General features: G+C 40.8%; 1 protein-coding gene across 6 annotated transcripts in view; it reads right to left on the bottom strand.

The window, feature by feature from the left end:
- The window catches only part of CAMK1D (calcium/calmodulin dependent protein kinase ID), a 421,414-nt gene that overhangs the window by 115,910 nt on the left and 285,753 nt on the right, over positions 1-19,751 (bottom strand). Inside the window, exon 1 of one of the 6 annotated variants that reach the window (XM_082616822.1) lies at positions 11,517-12,136. The exons of the other annotated variants lie outside the window; for them this stretch is intronic. Coding sequence (XP_082472948.1) covers positions 11,517-11,566 — 50 coding nt within the window. The 5' untranslated portion in view covers positions 11,567-12,136. Of the gene's footprint in view, positions 1-11,516; positions 12,137-19,751 lie in introns of those variants that run through there. 6 annotated transcript variants of the gene reach the window in all.

Genomic DNA, 19,751 nt, shown 5'->3' on the forward strand with positions numbered 1-19,751 from the left:
AAACACTTCCTGTCTTCCTCTGAAGGCTTTGCCATTTTCTCTGCTACCCATGACCCATCTCTCGTCCCCTTTTTAATAAACACTTTATTTATTTTTTAGAAACTATTTTATTTATTTATTTGGCTGTGCCGGGTCTTAGTTGCGACACGCAGGATCTAGTTACCTGACAAGGGATCGAACCAGGGCCGCCTGCACTGGGAGTGCAGAATCTTAACTGCTGGACCACCAGGGGAGTCCCAGTAAACACCTTAAATTCTTGTTGGGCAGAGGATACAAGATGCCTCATCCTGCAGATCAAAGGGAAACATCCACAAAACAAAAAGACAACCTACGGAATGGGAGAAAATATTTGCAAATTATGCAACCGACAAGGGCTTAATTTCCAAAATACACAAACAGTTCATATAACTCAACACCAAAAAACAAACAACCCAATCAAAAAAATGGGCAGAAGACCTAAATAGACATTTCTCCAAAGAAGACATACAGATGGCCAACAGGCACATGAAAAGAAGCTCAACATCACTAATTTTTAGAGAAATGTAAATCAAAACCACGACGTATCACCTCACACCAGTCAGAATGGCCACCATCAAAAAGTCTACACATAATAAATGCTGGAGAGGGTGTGGGTAAAAGGGAACCCTCCTACACTGTTCGTAGGAATGTAAATTGATACAGCCACTATGGAAAACAGTATGAAGGTTCCTTAAAAAACTAAAAGTAGAGTTACTTACTATATGATCCTGCAATCCCACTCCTGGGCATATATTCCAAAAAGATGAAAACCCCAATTTGAAAATATACATGCACTTCAATGTTCGTAGCAGCACTATTTAGAATAGCCAAGACATGGAAACAACCCAAGTGCTCATCAACATATGATTGGTTGATGAAGATGTGATATATATATATCTTTTAAAATCTATCATATATATGTATACACACACACACACACATACACAACAGAATATTACTCAGCCATAAAAAAGAATAAAATAGTGCCATTTGCAGCAACATGGATGGGCCTAAAGAATAACATACTAAGTGAAGTAAGTCAGGCAGATAAAGACAAATATTACATGCTATCACTTACTTGTGGAATCTAAAAAATGATATGAATGAATCTATATACAAAACAGAAATAGACTCACAGACATAGTAAACAAACTTACGGTTACCAAAGAGGGAAGGGGAGGGATAAATTAGGAGTATGGAATGAACAGATATAAACTACTATACATAAAATAGATAAGCAACAAGGATTTACTGTATAGCACAGGGAACTATATTCAATATCTGGTAATAACCTATAATGTAAAATAATGTGAAAAATATATATGTATAAAACTGAATCACACCTGAAACTAACACTATATTGTAAATCAACTATATTTCAATTCTTAAAAAAAGATGCCAAATTGGATTTGTAAGGGAGAACTCATTATCAGAATTATACAGATCCAATTCTACCCTAACCAAAACAACCAAACAAAAACCACCCAAAAACCTGTTAACAGAATTAAAACAAAACACATTATTATAATCCTGCTTTCTTATATACTAAAGCTACAGTGAAACCTTACTCAACCAGATCTCCCCTAACTGGTACTCTGAATAACTACAATTTTTTTTTCTGAATTCAATTTTTAAGAGAACAAAGCAATTGATACTCAAAACACATCAAGTGCTGACTAAAGAAAACAAATACCAGGCTGTGTTCTGGAGTCTGGCTGTCCCCGACCCACCCCTCTAAAACTTCTCTCTTTCTGCAGCTGGAGAAGTCTTATTTGCCTGTCAAATTTTAATTCCAAGATTTTGTGATGGGTAATGTCTTCCCAAACTACATGGTCAGTCCTTCTTCTGTTAACATCCCAGATAATTTTATAAACACCTCTCTCTATCCTAGCACTTACCATCCTGAATGGCTGTTGTGTATCTACACATCTGTTTCTGCCTCTGGACCAAGGGGCAAGGCCATCATCTTTGGGTTCCCAAAACACAGTGCACAGTAGGTGCTCAAAACTTGCTTGCATTCAAAAATAAATAAGAAAATGCACGAAAAATAGCTGTTTCCCATCTTCTATATCCATATCTACATTGCTGCACTGTGGTTCTTTATTTCAGAATGACGATGCTGTAATTTCCTAAATCGATAAAGATGAAATGATTTTTGTATAACTTACTGCTAAATAAGGATGCTGAAGTATTACAATGCATCTCATAAAGATGTTCGACTACTGATGAAACCAGGAGTTTCTAGTTAACACTACTTTTGGTTAATCTGACTGTTCAATTAATAAAAGCATTCTCGTCCTGGAGGCACTCCAGCTAAGAGAGAAATTGCTATTCTTAGAGCAGCACAGACCATACACCATGTTTGGATGAGACTAAAAGAAAGTATGTCTCAACCTTTGGCAAGAGAAATGAACAACTGAATTCTGGCCTAAGTCCTTGTTACAATGAAGACCTTCGTTCCTGGTTTCGTTTACCTTGAACAGAGGTAGTTGTCAAATGGAAATGGCCAGCCATAGTCACAGCCAAAGACCAGACTGGTCTTCCTAAACCAGCCTATGTTATAAACACACGCATGTTCATGTAAATGAAACAAAAGTTGCATAAAACAATATTTTCTTATTCTTACCTACATATGGTAACTATCATTTTCTATTCTGTTGTTTTCTTTTTGTAAAGCCAGTTACAATCCACCAAACTGAATTCAAGATCAGATGGTGGGTCAAGACCTGAGTATGAAGAAATCTAATCTATAGTCAAAAACCACCAATTAAGCAGCACACAAGCCAGCAGCCCTAGTTTATCCCTGATCCCCACTGATCACAAATGATGGTACAGAGGAGACGGCGTACTCGGTGCCTCTCAATTTTGATTATGTCCAACGGTTTTCACCAAGTCTTACTTCACACTTCTAGAACCAATATTACTACCAACACCGCCACTGCAAGGGAATAAGTTACTAGAACTAGAAGAAAAGTAAGTGATATTTAACTCATGTTATAAATATACACTAGAAGTAGACCTTCCACGGGAGATGTATTAAAATGAATGCCATCAAACATTTAAAGGAATTATACAAACAATGCTTATCATCTGACAAACTTCACATCCTACCCCGCCCCCTACCCACAAAGTTTTACAGAACCCATTGTACTCCCAGCTGTCATTTTGTCAATTGTCAATCATCCAGAACATGTACTTCACTTGAATTTCTACTCTTGATGACGCATTTCTGGGGAAATATCTCTTCTTTTTGAGTTATCACCTTAGGTAAAGAAAATAAGAGACTCTCAAAAATGTGACATCTTTTGGGAAGTCTGGCTATGTGGACAAAGGTCTCAACTCAAAATTCAAGGGCAGGTTACAGGGTCTGAGGACCCACATTTTTCATTTGTCCCTAGCCATTTTCACTCAGTGTTTCATAGAAAACTAAGATAATACTATAATTGGCATAATTAACTCATGTTTCTATTCCAGCAGCGGTGGGGGACTGCTAACTGTAATCAGCTACATTGATAGAATTTACTGATAACAGCAAGGGGCTTTATATAAATAATGTTCTATTTTTAAAACTTGCCCTAATGCAGCTGCTTCTTAAAATTATATTTAAAAGGTTAAAAAGGAGGATGAATAGAGCACAGCTCTGGGCATACCTGGGCAATAAGAGTTCATTAATATCACTAATTGGAGGGGCAGTTGTATCCCTCATCCCACACACATCTACACGCACATTCACACACACACACACACACACACACACACACACACACACTCTTCAAAACAGCCAGGAAATAAGTCAGAGAAAATACTGGTCTATTTTTGGCTCACCAAGAAGAATGAATCAAGTATCAAACCTTGGATGATTCATCTATGGAATTTATACCTTTGAATAAATATGAGAGTTTACTTTTTGACAGCATTTCACTTTTTAAAAAACATCTTTATTGGGGGTATATTTGCTTTACAATGGTGTGTTAGTTTCTGCTGTATAACAAAGTGAATCAGCTATACATAAACTATGGAACTCAGTTATCTTACAAGGTATCTGGGCAATGGAGGGAAGACAGCTGTTTGACAAAGCAGTTAAATATGTGCCATTTCCAGGTGGGTGCTATGGAGGCACCTTTCCTCACAGTGACTTGAGTCACCAGGAGACCAGAGCACTGCAGGACTTGACTCCCACAGCCCGTGGGCCTGGTGGCTTCCACAGAGGCTGTCCTGAGCCCTGCCAGCGGGACCCTTGGAGCCTTCTGCCATTTCTGCATATAAAACAGCAACTCCAGCAATGGCAGAATCTTTGCCTACTTGGGAGTCTGAGGGACAGCTGAAGGAGAAACCCTGGGCCCCAGCCAGGCTCCCAACTGGATATCACATGAATGAGAAAGAAGTTTCTATCATAAGCCCTTAAGTCCTGGGATGTATCTGCTCTAGCAGGAAAGAACTCTAGATTTCCTTTCTAGGAGCAGGTGAGTACTACACCATGTGTTTGGAGAAAAATAAAACAGCCTAAATTTATACCAGGCTCCTCCAGTGAATACTAGCAAATGACCTGGAGTTCATCGGAAGGTGGATATTTAAGAAACATTTTGAGATGTTTATCACAGAGACATCATTTTAAGAAACCACATTACCTTGAACAAATGGACCTGGCACAGAAGAGGCAATCTAGCCCTCTGTTCTCCTCCTCAGACCCGGCCCAGCTGATTGGAAGAATTCTGAAGTCTGTTTAGGGGTGTACTTAAAACCACGGAAATGATGATAATTAATTGCAATTAATTAATCAATTAAAATCTTTGTAATCTTTGCAGTGTTTCGTTTTGTTCCATTTTGTTTTTGCAGATTGCTTTAGATTATAATTCCAGTGAATGAGCCACTGGAAGTGAAGGTTCATTGGAAACTAAAGAATAAGCTATAGGTAATTTAAAAAAATGAAAATGTCACCTTTTAAACAGCAGTATATTTCAATCATACCCAAGGGGGGGGTGGCAGGAATGATACTGAATTCAATATAATTTACAGTAATAAACAAAAAACAGCTACCTTAGGGGCAATGTAAAATACAGCCCAAAGCAGCTGTTGGAAAAATACGAGGATTCGCCCAGAATTTAGAGGAAGTGATGGAATCAGATTTGGGTTAAATAGTCCTAAAATCTCTCAAAAAGATTCTACCTTTTATATGTCCAAGAACCAGAAAATGATTCTCTTTTAACCTCCTGGCTCACTCCTTTGTTGCTAAATGTAAAGCAACAGAGATTAAGAAAAGGAATTTGGGTTCAAGTTCAGCAGTGTTCCAAGTATTTTGAGAGTGCAACGATGTTTCTTAAAATCAAGGACAAATGAAAGACCCTTGACACAGGTGCACGTCCTGAATCTCCACTGAGTTACTGAGCCTCTGGCTTTGGTCTGGATTTTGGCCACTATTTGGAAAAAAATACCTCATTTTTGTGCTTTACATATTTAGTAAAGAAAATTAAAATACAAGTACGGTCAGTCCTCATCATTTGTGGATTTCTTATTTGTGAATTTGCCTACTTGCTAAAATGGCTTTGGGACCCCAAAATCAATACTTGCGGCACTTCTGTGGCCATTTGGGGACATGAACAGAAGGGAGAAAATTTAAGTCCCAACTTGCACATTCCCAGCTAAGGTTGAACAGAGCAAAGCTCTGCCTTCTTGTTTCAGCTCTGACTGTAAACCAGTATCCTTTTGTTGCAGTCACTTTACTGCCATGCTTTTCACATCTTTGTTGCTGATTTTGTTGTTGAAAAAGGTGCCCAAGCATAGTGCTGAAATGCTGTCTAGTGTTTCTGAGCTCAAGAAGGCTGGGATGTGCCTTATGAAGGAAAGACACGTGTTAGATAAGCTTGTCCAAGCGTGAGTTGTAGGGCTGTTGGCTGTGAGCTCAATGTTAATGAACCAACACTACATATTAAATGAGGTCTCTTTAAACAGAAGCACACAGAAACCAAGGTTACGTATTGATGGGTTCATGAAAATGTGACCAGAGGCTCACAGGCACCTAAGCCTCTTTTCCCCCAGGAGCAAGAGCTCAGGAATTACTAAATCAGTGTTCACAGTGACTTCATACATCTAAGAATTCCAGTGGATACATTTCAGAAGTATCTATTGTTTCTGCAATTGAGGCACACTTGAAAACTGTATCTAGTCTGACAATAGAGTACTATTTACAAAGTTATACCATGAGAAAAGAACAGCCATTCCAAGGCCATCCAAACTTTCCTATCAAACCAGCAACTCGTGCCAAATAATCCAAATGGGTTTTGTGAGATTTAGTGGGTTTGGAAACGACCAGAGCCATTTCCTGCAGAACTGTCTGCAAAGCTACCCACCTTTCACACCACATGGCTGCCTCTGCCCCAAACCCTGGCCAAAACCCAGACCAGAGCCAGAGGCTCAGTAACATCAGTGGAAATGCAGAAAGTGTGCCTGTGTGGAGGGTCTGGTCTTTCCCTTGTCCTTGATTTTTTTTTTTTTTTTTTTTTTGCGGTACGTGGGCCCCTCACTGTTGTGGCCTCTCCCATTGCGGAGCACAGGCTCCGGAAGCGCAGGCTCAGTGGCCATAGCTCATAGGCCCAGCCTCTCCGCGGCATGTGGGACCTTCCCGGACCAGGGCACGAACCCGTGTCCCCTGCATCGGCAGGCGGACTCTCAACCACTGCGCCACCAGGGAAGCCCTGTCCTTGATTTTTAAAAGTATCATTGCATTCTCAAAAAATTTAGCAACACTGCTGAAGTTGAGTCCACATTCCTATTCTTAATCTTTGCTGCCTTTCCTGTAGCAAGAGATTAGCAAGCAGGAGGTTAAAAAGTAGAGAATCGTTTCCTGGTCCCTAGAGAATCCCAAATTCTAGTTCCAGTTCTAGGACATATGAAAGGTAAAAACATTTTGAGAGATTGTAGGACTATTTAACCCAAATCTGATTCCATAATTTCCTCTAAATTCTGTGTGAATAGGTGTATTATCCTTACCCCTTACTTCGGGTTGTACTTTACATTTACCCTAGGGTAGCCTGTTTTTACTGCAAATTATGTTGAATTCAGCATCATTTTTTTTCCTTTCTAAGTTCAGTGAAAAGTAATATTAGTGTGACCACAAACAAACTGCTTAGCTGGGAACTCTGATCCATTCTGAAAAAAATCCAGGCAGATAAATATCCTAGAATATTAACTAACACTGCCAAGATGGAACCATTTCTAACCCCGAACTGTGTATTTATATACAATTGACAAAGCTTCATGAGCTGCTTTCTTGGAAAGCCCCATTTTCCCATGAAAGCAAGAATTCGAAATTTATTACTAGATCTACTTGTTCTACTGAGTAGAAGAGTCTTATGTTTCCAAATATAATGAAGAACGTCAAGAATTACAAGTAGTATTGACTCAGTAAATGACAGCTTGTAGAGAATGACATTTTCATCTATTAAGACAATTACTGCTGAACATGAATATGAATATATAACTTAAGTGGATGGATATTTCTTCAGGCATTCAGACTCCTGAGATAATTTTAAAGCAGTGATTTTCAAGCTTTTCTACCCCCAGGACAATGATTGAAAAATATCTGGGAAATATTCAAGCTCCATGTCTCTTTTATAAGTCAAAAGTATGGCAGAATTTCCAAAGAGATGAAATATTCCTTTATTTTTTTTAATTGACTACATTGTTACACAGATTATATTGCACACCGTGAAATTTTAGAGCCAGGCAGGACTGCAGTACCTCAATTGGGGGTAATCAAAACATAGCCATAACTAACAAGAAGGGCGTCCATCGAGTGGTCTGGAAGCCCTTCTGCGTGAACTACAAGGCATTCCATGGTAAGTAAAGCATGGACCCTACTATCTGATGTGAAACATCACCTTTTACTTACAATAATTAACAATGCCATTGTCACTGTCATAATGCCGTGGCCACAGGACCATGGAGGAGAGGGGAGGGAGCTGGGAATGGGCAGAGATGAAGCTAAAGGAAGGAAGGCCCTGAGGATGGACGGAGGTTGAGGTAGTCAGAACAGTGGCTCTCCAAAGCTGTCCACATCCTCATCCCTGCTGCCCATGAGTCTGACCAGTTACATGGCAAAAGGGACTTTGCAGATGTGGTTAAATGAAGGATCTGGAGATGGGAAGACGAGCCTGGAATATGCAGGTGGGCCCAGTGTAATCACAAGGATCCTTAAAAGAGCCAGAGGGGATTCCCTGGTGGTCCAGTGGTTAGGACTCCATGCTTTCACTGTTGAGCGTCTGGGTTCAATCCCTAATCAGGGAACTAAGATCCTACAAGCTACATGGCACGGTAAAAAAAGAACACTTATTAAAAATAATAATAATAGGGCTTCCCTGGTGGCGCAGTGGTTGGGAGTCCGCCTGCTGATGCAGGGGACACGGGTTCGTGCCCCGGTCTGGGAAGATCCCACATGCCGCGGAGCGGCTGGGCCCGTGAGCCATGGCCGCTGAGCCTGCGCGTCCGGAGCCTGTGCTCTGCAACGGGAGAGGCCACGGCAGTGAGAAGCCCGCGTACCACAAAAAAAAAAAAAAAAAAAATAATAATAATAATAATAAAATTTCTCTTTAAAAAAAAAAAGAGCCAAGGAAGGAGCTATAAATGGTAGAGAGTGGAAGATGTTATACTGATGGCTTTGAAGGTGGAGGAAGAGGCTGGGAACCAAGGAGGGCAGGTGGCCCCTAGGAGCTGGAAAAGGCAGGGAAACAGATTCTCCCCTAGAGCCTCCAGGAGGAATGCAGCCCAGCTGATGCCTTGATTTTAGCCCAGTGACCCCCCATTTTGGACTTCTCACCTCCAGAACTGTAAGATAATACATCTGTGTTGTTTTAAGCCACTTACGGTAATTTGTTACAGCAGCAACAAGGAACTAATACAGAAGCCAACATCTAAATGTCAGTGTCTAAGGGACTGAGATAGTGAGATGGGGCAGGATGCAGGCTGTTGTCAGTCCTCAAGGGGTCCAGGCTGGGTAAGTCAGGGACCCCACCCAGTTGGAAATAGAATCTTAGTGACTGGGGAAGGGTTTTGTCTGAGTCTCTGGGAACAGAGGGTTGGCAGAGGCCAGGCAAGTTCAGGCCAGGACCCTCGTCCCAGCAGGGATGCCACCATATTGACGGAAACCACAGCGGGCGCTCTGCCCCAGTGCTTGGGCATTCAAGAGGGCGCCTGAAGGGAGTTCCTGCCCTGCCTTCTGCTGGAACTTTTGAGGAAAAAGGAGAGCTCCTTCCACAAGATGAGGAGGTGAGTCCAGGGCTGTCAGCTGGAAAAACTGCCGAAAAAATAAAGAACCCAAGAGGACACAGAACTAAATGATGGAAACAGATTTGGACTGAAATCCAGCTGTGTTAAGAAGCAAGTTTTACCCCCACTGACTTTTAGTGTTGAAGCAATACTTTGTGCTTAATCCACTGTGAATTGGGTTGTTAACTGAATGAGTCCTGAATAACACACAATCATTACAAAACTTCTCTCTTTTTCAAATAGAAGACATTAGCTCTCTGGCATTTTAATGAGGGCAAATAAATTTGGGGGAAGGGGGGATGGAGAGGAGAATAAAGTCTGGAATATATGAGCCACGTCTTTAGTTCAGCCATCCCAATACTTAAGAAAACTCTCTGAAATATTTGTAAAAATTAAATAACACATGGGAATTGTATAACTATAGACAAATATATAAAGATGAAAACACATCACCTATTATTACAGGAGTTTCAGAAGTGAACGGGCAAGGTAGGGCAAGCGGGTTTAGCATTGGCTAGTTTGAATAATTTCAGTGATAATTTTAGTTTGAACAACTTCTAGGGTGTAGGGGCTGTCTTAATTTGTCTAGCCCTGGGGGATGAGGGGTGAGAGGAGTATTGTTCCTGAGAGTAAGAGCCCCACAGAGGAGGCAGTTAGGGTGTGGGCTTTGGGTTGGCCGGTCTACATACAGAAGGTGTCATCACAGGTAAGCTGTGCACTATCTCTAGGAACTGGCTAATGCTGAGAAAGGCAGTCCCTCCAGGGTTAGCAAGGCCCCAAGGTATCAAAACTTCAAAAACACATGGTTAATACGCTGTCATATTACCCTATAATACTTTACCAGTGAGCTATTTTCTTGTTAATGTATTTATGTTCTGTTTATTTTCCGTTAGCCCCACTAGAATGTAAGCTCCTTAGGGCAGGATGATTACCTGCCACGAGCACTGCTAATTCCCAGCATCCACACCAGCAGACGATGTTCAGTTCATATGTATCGAGAGAATGAATGAATTTCTCCCCCTGGAACTGCTAGTCTGTCCCTTGCCCATTTTCCTATTTAAATGGCTTGTATTTTCCTGTTGCTTTGCACTCTAATGAATACAAAAATTAAAGCTTGGTCACTTAGGTGTTTTGCAAATATTTTTTCCTGTTTCCCTTTTTTAAAAAACTGTTTTTAGCCATAAAGACGTTTTATTTTTATTTTCATGTAGTCTCAAAGTTATGAATATTATTCTTTATGGCTTCTGAGTTTTAGGTCAAGTGTAGAAAGACTGAAAAAGTAGTATGATATTAGTGTTTTATTATTTCATTATTTATAATTATATCTTTGGGACCACTAGAATTGATTTTATATTTATATAAAGAAATAAGGCAGAGATCTAGTTTTTCCTAAATTACTAGCGCTATTTATTAAATAATCTACCTTCCCCACTGGTCTGAAATATTTTCTTTAACATATACCAAACTGTGTGTGTGTGTGCATGTGTGCATGCGTGTGTGTGTGTCTGTGTGTGTATGCTTATACACAAATATGTTTGTAATTGGGTGGGGGGAATGTCTATTTTCTGAACTCTCTACTCTGAGCCTTACTAGTCTTGCATCAGTATCACATATTACATAAATCACTATGTGCTAATAGCCTCTATTCTAATCAGCAAGAAACAGGCCACACTTTACTACCGGATCACTGAAGGGGCTGGTTTTGCAGCTGAAATGAACAGCTGTATCAAAATACAGAAATAGCTGTGAAGGGGAAATAAAAGTACCAACATGGGAAATCAAACAGGTGCTTTGCTAATATGGCCCCTATGACGGAGGAAAAGAGTTCAACCATTTGGTTTAAATCACTTCACCTTAAAAAAAAAAAAAAAAAAACAAGCAAAATAGGAGCTGCCAGGTCTGTCTCATCTCTGTCTGGAGTCAAAGGTGACACTACCAAACTGTCAGTCTAGGGGCCAAAGTGAGCTAGACAGGAAAGCCAGGGGTGGGAGGGCCCCACAGCTAAGGGGAGTGGGCGTCACTTTCCTTCAATGTTTCTGACAATCTAAAAATTGACACAGGATGTAAATGTTGGTTTGGTTATGGAAGGCTACCCTCTCCTCCTCTTCAGTTTACTCACAGAAGTTAATATTGTAGATTAAAATAGAAAGAAACTGAGCCCCATGCCAAATATTTAACCTCTCTGTCCAGAGCCTTTCCATCCCCATCCACAGATGCCCATTCACACTGTTGCTTACCACCTTCCCATCTGCTCAACTTCTCTGCTTCCAACACCTAGTTCATGCATCAGCCCAATTTCTGGAAGGCTCTTACCCACGCTGGCCCTTGGTCAGTTTCACGCATCACTCTGAAGACAGGTTTCAAGAATCTGGGGGCAAGGAAAAGGAAGTTTCCTGACACCCTCTGTGTTGTTTCAGGAATGAGGTTTTCAGCCATACACGTGTGGGGGGACCTCCTATGGGCGGGAGCTGCGACTTGAGTTGCCTTCAGCAATCAGCACTGAAATATTAAAGGAGTCAGGGCACAAACAGTGCGTGGAACAGTGGCTGGCACGTAAGTGCTCAACACATGGGAGCTCATCAATTTTTCGGCCAGTTCTCCGTGACTCTCGTCGTCTGTAGTCATGTGACATATGGTCATGGCAATGTCTGAGTGAAGCTGACAGGTCCAAATGGACATCAGGGAGAACCGACCAGTCCTCGGTGCATAGATTATGGGTCAGTGCTACTGTCAAGACCAAATCATAAACCAATATAAATATCTCTCAGCATCCATGATCCCTGAACATTGGAGTGCTCTCTGTGTGTTAATGTCTTGTTTACTTTTAATCTTTCGATGAAATTGTGAACCCCGGAATCAGAATGAACCATAAAAATGACAAAATCGGGCTTCCCTGGTGGCGCAGTGGTTGAGAATCCGCTTGCCGATGCAGGGGACACGGGTTCGTGCCCCGGTCCGGGAGGATCCCACATGCTGCAGAGCGGCTGGGCCTGTGAGCCATGGCCGCTGAGCCTGCGCGTCCGGAGACTGTGCTCCGCAACGGGAGAGGCCACAACAGTGAGAGGCCCGCGTACAGCAAAAAAAAAAAAAAAAAAAAGACAAAATCTAGGGACTTCCCTAGTGGTCCAGTGGTTAAGACTCCATGCTCCCAACGCAGGGGGCCTGGGTTCGATCCCTCGTCAGGGAACTAGATCCCAGATGCCGCAACTAAGAGCACACATGCCACAACTAAAAGTTCCTGAGTGCTGCAACTAAGAACCAGTGCAGCCAAATAAATATTTTAAAAATTAAAAAAAATAAACAGAGACAGGATCAAACTACATATTTATTGTAAAAAAAAAAGACATAATCTAAACCTCATTTTGTTTTCCATTTAATGAGAAACTGAATATAAAGACTTTTATAAATAGTAGGCTCAGCTCAAACCAATTCCTAATATCTACACTTTTGTGAGAAAACCAGTTTATCTATGCTTTTAACTGAGTTTCCTGTTCAACAGTACTTTAAATTTTACATGAGGGGTGAGAAAGAAATGAAGCCTCTTTATGAAGCAGGCTGTCAAACTGCCATGAGGAGAAATAGGTTGTTATTAAACAGTATACTTTGTTTAGTTAATGAGTCTATTTAACCAACTAACAGAGATTAAGCTCCGTTTGAAAGGGGAGGGAGCAGGGAGGGGAAGAAAATTGAGTGAGTTATGAAAGCTGGTTGCTATGGAAACCTCCTCCGTGAAAAAATATAGTCACCCCATAGGGTGGTCATAATCTCTCTTCTTTTCAGTTTAATCCAAGTTGTAGGAAGCAGGAAGGCAATGGTGGGACATTAATCTCCCTCTTCTAAAGGCTTATATAAGACGGCTGAGAAGGGAACTCAGTATTTCCTTTCTCAGGAGCATAAACAGCCTTCTAAAAAGTCTGAAAGAATATAACTCATTGCACAGACGTCTGAGGATAAGTTAAAGCTGTAAGCGGTTTGGAAATTAAAGGAATTCTAGGCCCTTGAAGGATCTACACCACCTCACTGACTTGCAGATCTCAGGGATTCTGGATGAGTTTTCTACCCAAACATGGCAGGGAAAAACTGTCAATACTGTAACTGTAATATTAGGGCATGGAATTCTACTGAGTTGCTTATAAGTTTTTAAATCTTTCTCTCCATGATCCATCTTTGAGAAGCTAAACAGAGGTTAGTAATTAGCAATTGGTTTGCATTTTTTCTTGTTTCAATCAATTACTGCTTCTTTAAGGATGAAAGCAGACTTGTGTGGCCAGATGCCCTTACACTATGACTGAGGCATTCATACCAAATGGAGCTTTGCCAACTGAGCCACAGGCCACTCAGCCACCTGGTGGCCAGGAGGGATGTCAGGCCTGGAAAGAACTAAACAGCCCCTGAAAGGCTACTCTGGAAAACAGGAGGACACATGTCACAACGGTATCATCTAAACTGACAGAACAAAATTAGAACATGAAAATACTTTCTGAGCAGAGCCTGGATCGAAATAATATTTCATTCATCTTAATCCCCGGCTGGTTTTCATCATGTCCACTTCTGGGGAGCAGGGATGATTTGTTTTCAACCAATTTGAACAGACCAGAGACCTGCATAGATATAGGTCATTAATCAAATGTATTGGGCTTCCCTGGTGGCGCAGTGGTTGAGAGTCTGCCTGCCAATGCAGGGGACACGGGTTCGTGCCCCGAGCCGGGAAGATCCCACATGCCATGGAGCAGCTGGGCCCGTGAGCCATGGCCGCTGAGCCTGCGCGTCCGGAGCCTGTGCTCCGCAACGCGAGAGGTCACAGCAGTGAGAGGCCCGTGTACCGCAAAAAAAAAAAAAAAAAAAAAAAAAAATCAAATGTATTTACAGCCATGCTCCAAGTCACAAAAGTCTCAAAATCACAAGAAGTGAAACACACCATTCTTGGGCTTACAAGCTGAGATGTCCCTGAGATGCTGTCAGGGAAGAACATGAGGGTAACTGGCAGAGAAGCATAGCCTGTTACAGCCACACAGTTCTTCAGTGGGAAAGCCACGCTTCCCAGCTACTGCAACCCTCAGCAGCTGTGAACTTCAGTGTTCCCCTCTTTTTTATTTATCTCCAGAATTGAGAGAAGTGGTCTTTATTTCAGTCAACTGCTTGCTCTCTTGTTTGCACTGTGGCAAATGTTGCCTCCTGTTCTAGCCTGATGCCTAAGCCCTTTGGTTTGGACACTCCTATGCTGTACACACACAGAGGCCTTCGGTTTAGTTTAGTGATGTGATCATGAGAAAATGTAATTCTGCTGGAATTGAGGTGCCAGTCCTGGTCATCCATCAACCACTTCACCTTACAACAAAATTAGAAGATCATAAATTCACAAAGGTTCCATATCATATATTAAACTCACAATTAAACAGCATCTTTACTGCAAACGTAAAACCCAGTAGGGAGAGAACAGATGTAAACATTTCTGGCATACAATTCTGGGGGCACAAGACAGGCAGCATTGTGTTGAAAGGCTCTTTGTCAAAGCAGACTGGGCAATATTTTTTTTCTGAGTGTAGACTCAAAAAAATCAAAGGTTATAGGTGATCCTGAATCAACATGAATTCTTCAGTGAGATAATTAAAGGCCCAAATCATTAAGGACTCTGTAGGAAGGGCGATATTAAAAATGAATCTGTTCTGAAAATGTGCCACATCAGACCTTTTCTCATTTAGAGTCTGATATTACACATCAATGTAACTACATCTCTCTATCACATCTTCATTGAGGAAGATTTAATCTCTGATTATGCCAGCAAAATGGAATTCTGTGCCATATTGACAATTGACTCTCAATGCTTTGAAAATTATTGATGGAAGCAAAATAATTACTATTCAAGGTTGGCAGTGAAAGATCCAGTCTGCTGAAGGACCCAAAGGCTCTTAAAGATCTGGTAAACGGAGGACTTCCCTGGTGGCGCAGTGGTTAAGAACCTGCCAGCCAATGCAGGAGACATGGGTTCTATCCCTGGTCCGGGAGAATCCCACGTTCCACGGGGCAACTAAGCCTGTGCACCACAACTACTGAGCCTGCACTCTATAGAGCCCATGAGCCACAACTACTGAAGCCCACGCCTAGAGCCCGTGCTCCGCAACAAGAGAAGCCACCAAAATGAGAGGCCCGTGCACTGCAATGAAGAGTAGCTCCCGCTCGCCGCAACTAGAGAAAGCCCACATGCAGCAACAAAGACCCAAGGCAGCCAAAAAAAAAAAAAATCTGGTAAGCAATTTACAATGAAGGTTTAAAACCCTGAGTATAACTACAAATGGGACCTCTTAACTTTTTTTAAAATATGGTTTAAAAAAAGAAAGTCAAATAGTATAAAAGGGTATACGTTAAAACATGCTTCCTTCCTACTCTAAATACTCATGCTTTCCTTCAAGAGTCAAGTCCTAGCAGTTTTCTGAATATTCCTCCAGACAGTTCCTGTACATATAAGCATATATGTGTCTGTATAACCTATATAACTTTGGTTAAAAACATAAATAACACTAAATGCTACATAATGTTATGCATGATGCTTATTCATTAACATCATATCTTCAAAACTCTTAAAGGAAAACATAGGAAAAACATTCTTTGACATAAACCACAGCAAGATCTTTTCTGACCCACCTCCTAGAGTAATGAAAATAAAAACAAAAATAAACAAATGGGATCTAGTTAAACCTAAAAGCTTTTTCACAGCAAAGAAAACCATAAACAAGAAGAAAAAACCCTTAGAATGGGAGAAAATATTTGAAAATGAAGCAACAGACAAAGGATGAATCTCCAAAATATATAAACAGCCCACGGAGCTCAGTATCAAAAAAACAAACAACCCAATCAAAAAATGGGCAGAAGACCTAAACAGACATTTCTCCAAAGAAGACATACAGATAGCGAAGAGGAACATGAAAAGTTGCTCAACATCTGTAATTATTCGAGAAATGCAAATCAAAACTACAATGAGGTATCACCTCACACGGGTCAGAATGGCCATCATCAAAAAATCTACAAACAATAAATGCTGGAGAGGATGTGGAGCAAAGGGAACCCTCTTGCACTGTTGGTGGGAATGTAAATGGATACAGCCACTATGGAGAACAGGATGGAGGTTCCTTAAAAAACTAAAAATAGAACTACCATATGACCCAGCAATCCCACTACTGGGCATACACCCTGAGAAAACCATAATTCAAAAAGACACATGCACCCCAATGTTCACTGCAGCTCTATTTACAATAGCCAGGACATGGAAGCAAGCTAAGTGTCCATCAACAGATGTATGGATAAAGAAGATGTGGCACATATATACAATGGAATATTACTCTGCCATAAAAAGAAACAAAATTGAGATATTTGTAGTGAGGTGGACAGACCTAGAGTCTGTCATACAGAGTGAAGTAAGTCAGAAAGAGAAAAACAAATACTGTATGCTAACACACATATATGGAATCTAAAAAACAAAACAAAAAAACCGTCATGAAGAACCTAGGGGCAAGACGCGAATAAAGACACAGACCTACTAGAGAATGGACTTGAGGATACGGGGAGGGGGGAAGGGTAAGTAAGCTGGGACGAAGTGAGAGAGTGGCATGGACATATATACACTACCAAATGTAAAATAGGTAGCTAGTGGGAAGCAGCTGCATAGCACAGGGGGAGATCAGCTCGGTGCTTTGTGACCACCTAGAGGGGTGGGATAGGAAGGGAGGGTGGGAGGGAGATGCAAGAGGGAAGAGACATGGGAACAGATGTATATGTATAACTGATTCACTTTGTTACAAAGCAGAAACTAACACACCATTGTAAAGCAATTATACTCCAATAAAGATGTTAAAAAAAAAAACTTAAAAAAACTACTGTATGACCCAACAATCTCACTCCTGGGCATATACCCTAAGAAAACCATAATTCAAAATGACACATGTACCCCAATGTTCACTGCAGCACTATTTACAATAGCCAGGACATGGAAACCACCTAAATGTCCAACGACAGATGAATGGATAAAGATGATGTGGTACATATACACAATGGAATATTACTGAGCCATAAAAAGCAACAAAATTGGACCTAGAGTCTGTCATACAGAGTGAAGTAAGTCAGAAAGAAAAAAACAAATATCATATATTAATACATATATGTGGAATCTAGAAAAAGGGTGCAGATGGACTTATTTCCAGGGCTGGAATAGAGATGCAGACGTAGAGAATGGACATGTAGACACGGTTGGTGTGGGGGGAAGGGGAGGGACGAAGAGGGAGACTAGGACTGACATATATACACTACCATGTGTAAAACAGATAGCTTGGGAACATGCTATAAAGCACAGGAAACTCAGCTCAGTGCTCTGTGATGACCCAGATGTGTGGGATGGAGGTAGGTGGGAGGGAGGTCCAAGAGGGAGGGGATATATGTATACATATGGCTGATTCACTTCATTGTACAGCAGAAACTAACGCAACATCGTAAAGCAATTATACTCCAATAAAAAAATAAAAGTAAATAAATTAAATAGATGAAAAAAAATCATATCTTCAAAAGCACCCCATATCAGCACATAGAAGTAACCTCATCCGGGGCATAATATTTCCACATATATATGGCATACATGATGGAACTTTCAAAGTGTGAACAATGTTGATTTCTAGATGCTGACCTGAGCATCTAGAACTTTAGAAACAAGATACTCCTGTGCAACTATGTTATTTTACTTGCAGATGCCACTGCAGGGGTCTGGCTGTTACTGTTACTCATTGTTACTCTAATCCAGAAAACTGTTTCCTTCTCTGCCCAGTAGGTGCATCAGCTCTCTGGGTCACAGGCAGAGTGGGTGGGTAGCTGTAGCTGGGAGATGATGGAACAACATAAGATACATTGGAAGGGCAGAAGCAGGCTACCTTCAAAATCTCCTGCGAAACTTCCCTAGAGTCCAAAGTTCCCATTACTGTCCACTCAGCTGTTCTCAAGATGCAAGTCCATCCACCTCCGGGCACTTGCCAGTCCTTAATCTTCCATGACTTTGTTTGTACAACCCAGAAACACCATCTCCTCTCTCTCTCTATCAAGCCTGGGATGACTGAGAACAGGAGACAGTGAGTCACCACCGAGAGGGGCCGGGGATGACTTTTCTGAATATAAATAGGCATAATTCAGTGGCTGGAGAACTATTCCTGGAAACAGAGGATGAGCCACTCAGGTTCTTCATAAGGGGTCCAGGTCGATTTACTCAGTTAAGCAAACTGCGCTTCTTGGGAAGGTAGATATTTGAGCAAAGTTAATAGTGTAGTTATTATTGACTTATGGTGGCTCTTCCTAACATAAGGAGACAGTCCCTTAGCACCGAGTCCTTGTAAAAGATGCTAAAACTCAGGCTTGTCTGGTGTCTCTAAATAGTTCTAATACATATCTACACTAAAGGTCACAGTTCTGGTGCAGTGGAGTTAGCAATGACTATCATTAGATATTGTTAGGTAACGTCTGGAAGACAAGGCTTAACTCTTTAGGAGCCTTTGAAAAACACGATTCACTTGCAGTCCTTGCTGGAATCTCAGGAGGCAGCTACTCCATCCCCACTTCTATCTGGGATATTAAATATTAACCACCCTAGATGAATGTTTATTTTACAAAGTAAAAGGTAACCTATTTCAGGTTGTCTATTTGTAGCCCAGCTACAAAATATGGTTTATGACATAAATCTCTATAAATCCTTTAGGACCTCTATCTATATTATAAATAAATACTCATATAAAATTTGCCATTTTACAGTCTTAATTGAGTAGAATTCTTAACTGAATAGATTACATTGTTATAGAAATTATAAGATTATGAGGTTACATTTCTTCAGTTATCCCTTATTTCTGTTAACTATTTTAAAGACTGTGGAAAACTCCGTGGATATTGTCAAAATTTGGGTTTGGTTTTTGGTGTGTGTATTAAAATAAATTTGTGATATTACATGTGAAAACAAACAAACAATCCCTACTTCCAGGGTTCAGAGCTCTTAATGCCAGAACCAAAAAGCCCAAATAAATAAAAAGGATCATGATTGAAAAAATTTTTGCCCAATTCCCAATATCTTCTGAATATATTCTCTTAGTTTTTTCTTTTCATTGTAAGTAATATAAGTGAGAATGATTTTTAAAATAAGCAGTCATTTAAACATTATTTTAGAACAATCCAATTATTTGCATGCTTTTTAGTATTTAGATACATGAATTAATAATCTCCTACTATACTCAGGAATGGCTAAAAGATTTAGCTACCTCCTTCAAGGACCTTTACCAAGGGTTTATAACCTAAAATAGCTGGAGTCCTTTCTTTCAAATAACTTGGCATCCATTGGCAGGAAATGTTCTGGTTGGGACTTCCTCTGCACTGACCCCATATCTGACCCAACACAGTTTATCCCCCTGCCCCGCCCCCATCCCATCTGAGCCTACAAAGATGCAGTTTGGACA

This window comes from Mesoplodon mirus (genome assembly GCF_964341445.2).
Source record: "Mesoplodon mirus genome assembly, chromosome: 4".
Lineage (NCBI taxonomy): Eukaryota > Metazoa > Chordata > Mammalia > Artiodactyla > Ziphiidae > Mesoplodon > Mesoplodon mirus.